The sequence below is a fragment of the Amblyomma americanum genome, chromosome 10 (assembly GCF_052857255.1).
Source record: "Amblyomma americanum isolate KBUSLIRL-KWMA chromosome 10, ASM5285725v1, whole genome shotgun sequence".
Lineage (NCBI taxonomy): Eukaryota > Metazoa > Arthropoda > Arachnida > Ixodida > Ixodidae > Amblyomma > Amblyomma americanum.
In genome coordinates this window covers 22,775,471-22,785,766 of record NC_135506.1, presented here as the reverse complement: position 1 = coordinate 22,785,766, position 10,296 = coordinate 22,775,471, and the positions used below count along the sequence as shown (strand labels likewise).

At 50.8% G+C, this 10,296-nt stretch overlaps 1 protein-coding gene across 4 annotated transcripts in view; it reads left to right on the top strand.

The window, feature by feature from the left end:
* The first annotated feature begins 2,973 nt into the window (after positions 1 to 2,973).
* The window catches only part of grh (grainy head), a 143,018-nt gene continuing 135,695 nt past the window's right edge, over positions 2,974 to 10,296 (top strand). For all 4 annotated transcript variants that reach the window (XM_077640672.1, XM_077640670.1, XM_077640671.1 and 1 more), the window contains exon 1: positions 2,974 to 3,190. In XM_077640672.1, the coding sequence (XP_077496798.1) occupies positions 3,069 to 3,190 (122 nt within the window). In that variant the 5' untranslated portion in view covers positions 2,974 to 3,068. The remainder of the gene's footprint in view (positions 3,191 to 10,296) is intronic.

The following is a 10,296-nucleotide window of genomic DNA, read 5'->3' as shown; positions in this document are numbered from 1 at the left end:
CGTCCTTGACGAACCTTAAGCAGGGCGGTGCACCCTCCTTCTATATAACATATTCGTCTCAGCATCGACCCTCCCAGAAGCGAATGCGAAGAGATATCTGGTCGTGATATCGCTGTACGTGATCCCATACGCGACTGGGGGACCCAGACGTTTCCAACATCGTGCTTTATATATCGATGGCTTAGTCGTTGTACTTGACGACTCCAATTCTGCAAAGGCGCCTCAGTGCGTACGAGGCTCCGTCTTTTAAACTGCCTCTTGGTTGTCTACTTACGTCGGAAGCCAGCTAGCTCTAACAGTGATGTTATGTACTGTACTGAAGAAATGATAATAAAAAGAATTGAATTGAATTGAATTGAATTGATCAGTGGCGCGATGCATTCGTCATTAGGTGATTCGTACAGTGGTCAATGATAGACCACGCGCCATCGTCCAACATCATGCCATCCACATGGAGAGACTAGTTCTATACGCACCTGCATAGACGGTGCTAGTGGAGAAACATGTGTGTTTCTGAAGCAAGCATCACTTTCAGACGTTTCCTACCGCATGCAGCTACAGCTCCGACATTTCAGACTTAGCTGTTCTCCCCATATAGGAACAAAATGGGCTTTCTATGTTTACGGAAAACGGATGACGACACGACGGAACGAACCCTGTCAGAATATGAGAATGGCCTCGCCTTCCCCAATCACACCATGCCTGCACAGGAGAAACAGACAACACACGTATCGACCAGGACCGACATATCCAGGATATGCAACATCCTTCGCCAAACATTTACGTGCCACTGATCTTGCCTGCAATGAAAAGGGGAAAAGCAGCTGGGGAGGATCAGGTAACAGCAGATCTGTTGAAGGATGGAGGGGACATCGTGCTAGAAAAACTAGCCACCCTGTATACGCAATGCCTTATGACCTCGACTGTACCAGAAGCTTGGAAGAATGCAAACATTATCTTAATTCATAAGAAGGGAGACGCCAAGGACTTGAAAAATTACAGGCCGATCAGCTTACTATCCGTTGCCTACAAAGTACTTACTAAGGTAATCGCTAATAGAGTCAGGGCAACGTTAGACTTTAATCAACCAAATGATCAGGCAGGCTTTCGTAAAGGATATTCCACAATAGATCATATTCACGCTATTAATCAGGTGATAGAGAAATGCGCAGAATATAACCAACCTCTATATATAGCTTTCATTGATTACGAGAAAGCATTCGACTCAGTGGAAACCTCAGCAGTCATACAGGCATTGCGTAATCAGGGGGTAGAAGAGCCTTATGTCAAAATACTGGAAGATATATATAGCAACTGCACAGCTACTATAGTCCTCCATAAAGTTAGCAATAAAATTCCAATAAGAAAGGGCGTCAGGCAAGGAGACACGATCTCGCCAATGCTGTTCACCGCATGTTTGCAGGAGGTATTTCGAGGCCTGAATTGGGAACAGTTGGGAATAAGAATAAATGGAGAATACCTAAATAATCTGCGATTTGCTGATGACATTGCCTTGCTGAGTCACTCAGGAGGTGAACTGCAAATCATGATCAACGAGTTAGACAGGCAGAGCAGATCGATGGGTCTAAAAATTAACATGCAGAAAACCAAGATAATGTTCAACAGCCTAGCAAGGGAACAACAGTTCACAATTGGCAGCGAGAGCCTAGAAATTGTGCCGGAATACGTCTACTTAGGGCAGGTAGTGTCAGCTGATCCTGATCATGAGAGGGAGATAACTAGAAGGATAAGAATGGGGTGGAGCGCATATGGCAAATTCTCGCAGATCATGAGTGGCAGTTTACCAATTTCCCTCAAGAGGAACGTGTACAACAGCATGATCTTACCGGTACTCACCTACGGGGCAGAAACGTGGAGGCTAACGAAAAGAGTTCAGCTTAAGTTAAGGACAACGCAGCGAGCCATGGAAAGAAAAATGATAGGTGTAACGTTAAGAGATCGGAAGCGGGCAGAGTGGGTGAGGGAACAAACACGGGTTAATGACATCCTAGTCGAAATCAAGAGAAAGAAATGGGCTTGGGCAGGGCATGTAATGCGAAGGCAGGATAACCGCTGGTCTTTAAGGGTAACGGAGTGGGTTCCAAGAGAAAGTAAGCGTAGCAGGGGGCGGCAGAACGTTAGGTGGGCGGATGAGATTAAGAAGTTTGCAGGCAAAGGGTGGATGCAGCTGGCAAAGGATAGGGTTAATTGGAGAGACATGGGAGAGGCCTTTGCCCTGCAGTGGGTGTAGTAAGGCTGATGATGATGATGATCTTGCCTTGCAGTGAAGCTCTTGTAGCACCCCCAAGCTCTGGAGGTTGTTGAGGACCGCCGTCCTTAGTACACTGGGGCTTGGGGGTACCACAACCGCTCCAATGCAAGACCCAAAAGCAAGATCAGTGGAACGTATATAATTGGCGAAGGGTGGAGGTTATTATAGATAGTGTTGGTGCTGACGGATGTGAATGACTGCCCTTTAGCTTATTATCCGACTTCCCCTGCGAAGACACTGATTGTTTGTGGAAGAAGGGGGACTGAGGGCAATGGTTTTCGTCACCGTTAACCGATTTAGAGCACTGACGATACAAAACGAGCTACACTGCATGGTGCAGAATGAACACTTGTGGTCTGTGTGTCTAACAAAAGGCTGTAGCGAAGTTTCACGGCGATGCCCTGCGACAGTGTTGTCCCCCACAACGACGTCGGCGCACCTCGGCGCCGAGGCCACTCCGTGCCACAGCACCGAGGGAGAAGGCGGCGGCGCAAAGCGCGCCACTCGGCTCAAATCTCCAGGGTCCTCCCCGCCGACGAGAGAAGTGGCGGTGGCTGGCGACGGCCTCCCTCCCCTGGTGCACCTGTCCCGCGGGCCAAGATGGCGCCGTCAGGTGTCGCTCGGCTCGCGGCGGAGGCGGGCGGGGAAAGAAGAAGGCTTGGGGGGCGAGGAGGGGGCGCCCTCCCTCCACCACCACACCTGCACCGGCGAGCAGCCGGCATCGGCGGCAGGCCAGGCGTAACGGCCGCATGGCTCGCTGACGGCGCGCGCCGAGCCGCCAAACAGGTTGGCAGCCATGGCGGACGAGCAGGAGACTGGTTTTTCGGGTTTAGCCGGTAGCCCTGAACCGACGAGCGAGGACCGGGTCGGCCAGCCAGCACCGACGACTCCGTCAGCCGCCGCTCGCGGGCCCCACAGGTGGGTTGCCCGTGCTCCATACCTTGTTGCGTGTGCGATGATGCTGTGGTCGTCCGTGTCTGTATAGTGTTTGTACCCGTGTGCCGCGCCATGTCCGGGGCCGCCGCAACCGCCCCGACGACGTCGTAGCGCGGGGGTGTGCCGAATATGCCGCTGCCGTTTTGTTCTGCCCCGACACACGTCGCCTCGTCCGAAGTCGGTCCTGGAGCTCCGCACGCAAGTCGACCCACCTCCGGAGGCCTCCGGGGGACGTCGACGTCGTCGACAACGCCTTCAAGCCCCGCGTTCCTGTCTCAGTCTGCAAATGCCGGGATTACTTGACACGTCGTCGCCGCGGCGACGTTTTCGCTTTGTTCTGCTGCCGTGCGCTCGATGATGACGTGGACCCTCGCGTGGCCGCCGCCTTCCTCCCGCGTTCGTGACAGCCGAGTCGCGTCGTCTGCCACGGCGATGTTACGCTTGCCGTCGCCTGCTTAGCTAAGACAGCGCGCCGTCTGCGAGCGGTGCTGCAGGGCGCCATTACTGTTCCAGAAGCCGCGTTGCCGAGTCTCGAGGCCTCGCGTCGCGTTCGGCGGCGGCTGTATTGCCCTCGAGCCGCTCGCTTCGTACAAGTGTGTGCGCGGGCGTACATAAAGATCGCATCTTCCGCCGAGAACCTTGGAGAACGCCCCGACGCGTCCCCGCCAGGCCTTTTGCTGTTGTGCTCGCGATACCGGGAGAGGCCGCATGGCGCTCGCGCATGCACGCAAAACACAAGACGGTGGCGTCGGGCGGGTGCACCGGATTCGGAGCGCTCCGCGGCCGACGATACGATCTGGTCGGCCGAACGACCTGCTTAGGCGGGCTCGGGATCACGATTGGACGGAGCTCGTCGATCGATACACGGGCTGAATGTCGGGTTGCGAGCACGTGTGGCAATCGCTCGCGCTGCGCTGTGCCTTAGCGTCGTTAACAGCTGTCTAGCGTTAGCTCCGGTTATCGGCTTTGTCAGTATCGCAGAAGTGGAAGCGTGGTGAGCAACGGATGTTTTGGAATCACTCGTTCACTGGATTTTATCGGAGGACCCGGTAATTAATGCAAAGCGTTGTGCTATCTTGTGACCCGCCGCTGCCGCTCATATGTTCCTAAGTATTTATACAGCTGAGTTCTGTTACGTACCTGAATAAGTAGATCGACATCAGTTCATGCTAAGAACCGTTTTCTTCGCTTGCGATCTTGGCAATGTCTATAACTTTCACCGCAGAAAGTGGAGTATATTCAATCAAATCAAATCTTTATTTTCATCATCCAGATGTTAGGGGCGGAGACAAAAAGCTCTCACTGGAGCTTGATTGCGCGCCTGCGCCCCCGTACAAGGTTTCAAGGTTTGTTTGATTACATATAGAAAGGCGTACCGTTAGCTGGATTTCAAGTACTAAGCTCTCAAGCTTCCTTCTGCAGTATATTGATAGTATATACGGATTCGTAACCACCGCGCCATGAATACGTCGCTCTCAGTGGGTCAGCTGTCATTGTCAAAACATCCCTGACAGCTTCGACCAACAGGTGGAAAAAATAGATGCCGAGGGAGGCGCTGTGGTGCGATAGGAGAAGGGAATGAATAAATGCGTGCTCGCGTTGCTACGGAGAGCAAAAAAGCGGGATAGCCGAAACGTCTCTCGAAGCGCGAACGGGGGAGAGCCTTCTTTGCGAAGCACGCTGTTTCGGCGCCAGCAAAGCAACAGTAAAAGGTAATATACAAGCAGCAGAGAATCGTCCCGTCTGAAAACCGTACTCGTGCGTGTCCCTTGTCAGAGACAGTCAGGCGAGCAAAGTTTGCTTGCTGGAATTGGTTGGAGGAGGAAGGAGCGGGGGTGGGGGGTAGGGGGGGGGGGTGGAAGGTCCTTTGTGTACTCTCGGGAGGGCTGTGCGCGGTTCGTCGAACCTACTGTGGGGGGCATTCGAGCTCGGTCAGGCTGTTTTACCTTTTGTGCGCCCGACACGTCAGGTACCGACGCCCGCGCGCCGAGCATATCCTCTCCGTGGACAGCCTCCTACCCCGACAATGGACACGCTTCAACACATACCGACGCGCATGGCAAAAAAAACAAATAAATGAAGAGCGCAGTAAAGTGTTTACTCGGAAGACTCGAGCGAGGGAGAAAAAAAAGCTCTCTTCGCCAGCGGCGATAGACGTCGCCCTCTTCGCGGGCGCCACGTTTAATCGATTCTGCGTTTACGAACTTCCTTTTATTTGTTCCGTTTTGCTTTTCTTTTATTCCGCTCGTTCTTTTTTCGTCCCGCGTGCCGCGGACAGCCGGATGTTGGTTCCATCAAGGCGGGAGCGTATTCGTCCTTCCTTCCGCCCCTCCTGCGTCGATCATTATTGCCGGCCGGCCACCGAGTCGTTTATTTATCTATTTCTTCGAAGCGCTATATAGCTTGTGTACGCAGCGAAGGTCCACCCATCGACGCGTTGTCCTCGAGTCTCAAAATCGCTGTCCGCGGCTTCATAATCGAGGATGAAGGCAGGAAAGAATGGAAGATAGCTCCGGACAGGTGTCTCTCGCGACAGGTGTCATCCCGCCGCAGCTGTAACGACGCTTGTCAACACCGACGTCGTTTCAACCCCGTGACCTACACATATGGTGTGAATGTGTGTGCATGTGCAGTTAGGCGTTGAGGTCAGCTGCTTACGGAGGTTACATACACAAAACTAACTTTAAAACGAAAAAAAAAACAAAAAAAGCGCGAAAGGCGCTCACTGTTTTCTATGTTCCGCATCGATTGTTCTGAAGCACGCTTTCGCGACCATATTATGCTGTCCGTCGCGTCACGCAACGTTGTTTATGCGAGGAGTAACCCTTTTTTTCTTCTCACGCTGCAGATCGCTTCTTTTTTCTTTTCCTTCTGTCTTTCGCGCAGCTTTTTCATTCTCGCTTCTCTCCCTCGCTCGCTCTGCGTATTTGCAAGCGCTCCGTTTCGACGACTCGCCCTTTGATTCCACGTCTGCCCAGCGGAGCGATGACGTCGTCGCGAGAAGGACTCCTCGGAGAGGCGCGGAGCTAGAAAGATGGCGGGGAATGACGTCAGCGCGCCGAGCAGACGACGACGCTTAGCGCACGCGCCGAAATTGGCCTCGCGAAGTCACCCTCTCTTCCTCCTACCGCACATTCTCTCCCCTTCATCTCTCTATCTGTTTTATTCAAACCTTTCCCCCCTTTTCGCTCTTTCTCGAAGCGAGAACTTATCCGGGAGGGTTGAGCGCGCCGCTGCGTTTAGAGGTCGGAAAAAGAACGTGACAAACGCTGCGCGCGTCGGTTGGTGGTCATCGTCTCAAAACGCAACACAAACACACCTCTCTTCTCTGGCGCGGTGATGAACGACCTCGAACACCCCTATTACCTGTTTTTGTAACGGAGCTTAGCTTGCATTGAGGAGACGAGGCGGAAAAGTTTGCCACAAGACCGTCTGCTCGCTGAGTTAATCGACGCAGACGATAATCCCCGTGTAATAAACTGCGTTAGACAGTGTCGGTTGAAAGGTTCCAATTAAGGGCTAATTCTTTTTTATTCATGTCTCATTACTATACTGTTCTTTTCTGTTGCCTGATCAGGGCCTTAAATATCTACAAAATGGCGGTTCCCGTTCGCCGCGTCCTAACTCCGTGCAATGTTTCGTCTGCTGCATCTTCAAGCAACCTTCAGCTCAAAATTTTCAGCAACGATGGCGGTAAGCCTTTGTTTGGAAATGCCAGCCGCGATCTGCAGCACCTTTTCGGAGTAGCAAGCATATGCGCTCTCTAGTGACCAAAAACAATCACTTATTTGCGAGTTCTTTCATAAAATCTGCGCTTTATAGTTAACATAACAGCCTGTAGGTGACGCGTCAATCTTCGAGTTTTCAAACTTTACGCCAGTTTTGTTTTCTTATTTGGCTGTAAGCAGGGTTTCGCAACTGGAATGTAAACAGCCGCGGCGCTTGAGTTACCGCGCCGTCTCTGGCACGAGTAGTCTCGCTTGGGTGTGAGCAGGACGCTTGACCGGTCACGCTTAACGAGTTCATCAGACGAAGACACACATGCGCCGGCGGAAAGGGGAAGTCTTTAAGGTGCGCGGAATATTTGGCCGGCTTGCCACATTGCGTATAATCCCATACTGTCTGCTGCAGACGTCCTCCCGCGCCTACACAGTCTTTATGAAACGAAGGCCGAGAATCAAGTGTCCCAAGATAGATATGACACCGCTACGCCACAAAACACAATAGCCTGGAAACCGCCAACTTTTCACGCCAGGTGGCTTCATGAAAAAACAAAGGAAAAGAAGTACTTGACATGGGTGGGGATCGAGGATTTTATGTGATAAGAAACAAGAGAATTGGGCTTGAACAGCAAAATGGTTGTGGCTGTTGCATAATAGGCTAGTTTTGCTTAACTTTAGCTAACGCGTTATGAAGCAGGAGCTCAACAAAATAAACAAATGGACCTATATAGAATAAAGATGCGGAGGCCGTCTGCACACAAGATATACACAGACGACAGATTTTTTTCTTCCTATTTGCGGGGCGCCTCTGCCACCGGCGCAGGAGAGAAAGACACGTTGGAAAGCATCTGCTCCCAAAACGAGACGCAAACGAAGACGGTAAACAAAAAAAAAATTGCAGGCACGCATGGGAAACTGTTCTGCAACACCTGCAAAAAATATATTCCCTGAGATTGCTCATACAGAAAACCATGATGTTTGTCGAGGCTATCTTCTTCACTTCTTTGTCTGTTCTTCATCTTCTGCTGCTTCTTTCAAGCTTATACCTGCAGATAACACGGACGACCTGTACTTCCATTTACGCCGCCGTGTTCACAGTGGACACTTTTAAAAGCAAATGTGCTCTGTTCTGTACTGCAGCTGGAATAAAAATAAACTAGCGTGTCGACTGCTGCCGTCATAAGAAGCAGACGACATCCTCAGAAAAAAAAAAAAAAAAAACGCTCCTCGCGTCGTCTGCTCGGCGCGCAAGAAACAGACGAATGAATGTGGATAAAATAAAAGTGTTTGCCGTTGGTTCGTCTGCTCGGCGCGCTGCCGCCGTGGCGTCGCCCAGGCACGCGCTGTGGCGTCCAGCCAAGATGGCGACCGCGGCCCTCTCCGGGAGAGGGAGCCGTTCAAAATGGCGCCAACCTCCTTCCCGGTACCTGGAATACCTGGCCGCCGGCGCGCCACCACCATGGGGCATAGCCGGGGAGAAATAGAAACAAAGAGAGAAACGCGACGCCCGGGGGAGGAGGGCGCCGTTGTCGGCAGTGACTCCTTGGTGCGGTGCACGCGTTGCGAGCGGCAGACATCACGTCGCATTTTAGAAACACAGCGCGCGCTGTGTATACGTATGCGCTGTGGTGAGCGGAGGCAAAATTGCTCGCTGGATTCATATATACAGGGGGCGGGGATTCCGATGCAGCAGATGTGAGGGTTGACGCCACGAAATTGACTTTTTGAAGCACACATTGAGTCGATCTTGACCTCGACCCCTGCTTGTTGGTATTCTCGAAAGAGGGACTGAGCTTTCTTCCTTTTTTTTTTTTTTTTACTACGGATGCGACGTCATGTTTAAGCGGTTTTCACTCTACATATGATTTATTTGTGAATCGCAATTTGACTTGTCCTCAGCGAATATTCTGTTCGGTTTCTGAAGCTGCGTCTTTATTTCATCATATATTCCCATGGTTATTTCTTGTACTTCCGCTGCCTGCAGATCAGTGTTGTTGTTAGAGAAACAAGCGTCCGTTCTCACGGCCGGTACATTTTTGTCTTCCTTTGTGATATTAATTCCTTCATTAAAAGCACTACCCGACCCCATAAAGCGTTTTTAAACACATTCTACTTTCCTGACCATCATTATCACGAAGACCCCAAGCTCTAATTGCTTTTGTAGTAAGAAGATTGACATTCGTTTCGGGCAGACCTAGTAACTGATTCCATACGCCAAAAAAGTCTAGTAAACAACAACAGGGCGGATCGCATGTTGCTGCAAAGACCTGAAGGAGGCGGTCGTCAAAGCAGAGGTGTATATATGTTCTTTGAGTAGCTGCTATGGTGCGCATTGTTGAAAAAGAACCTTTACGTGAACGCTGAACTATCGCCTCCTGTATTTTACTTGTCTGTGTGATCAATAAAATATCACCAGTGCTTAAGTTTCGGAGACGCTGAGGATATATGAGACTATACTCCAAATGACTAGTTGCAATTAAATGTGCAGTGATGACGAGAACTAAACTCGTCGGTTAACTAATAATGATGCGTTGCATTTCTTCTAATGAATAACCACTCGGAGTGGACCCAGATCTTAGTGACGACGGCGGGACCAATATAAATAACTTACGGATGTGATATTAGGAAGAGAAGAAAATTAATGTCACACTTTACGTCGCCTCCACAGTGATAAAATAAAACTTTTCCATTACCCTTGCCTTTCATCCGCACCGAGCAACCGACCCAAGTCACGGTCTATTTCGCTCTACCTTGCGCTTTTTAAATCTCTGCAATCGGCTGCTGAATACGTGATACGCGTACATGGTCAGGATACGGACACCGGGATTTTGAGACCATAGCTGTACACTCCGCAAAGCAGCGACTCCCTGGTACGAACAAAACCCACTAACGACGCCATCACCCTATCCAGTCAATCGCGAAAGGGGAACAGACAACACTCGAGTCCAATAAAGGCGGCCAACTGTGACCGTCCAATTATCGTCTGCTTTCTTTTTTTTTTTTCCCTGAAGGCCCACGTCTGTTCAAACATCGAGGTGCGACAAGCCCTTTCCTAACATTAAACGAAAGAAATAGCGGGGCGGTTCATTTTTCTTTGTTGGTGTTTTTTTCCTCGGCACAGTTACAAGGGTAACCAACCTAAACTGACCAACTGCGCTTCTTAAAAAGCTACGCAGTGTGACATAAACAGGCTTCAACCAATCAAAAGACAGTCCAACGTTGGAGGACTAACGATCACGTTAGTCTGCGCCAATGCCCGCTCGAATCTGAATACGTCTGCTTTCCATCACAGAAAGCAGACGACGCTGTTCATGCAGGCGTTGTAGGAGAAACAACGCAACGTTGTCGTCTGCGTCTGTTGAGGTC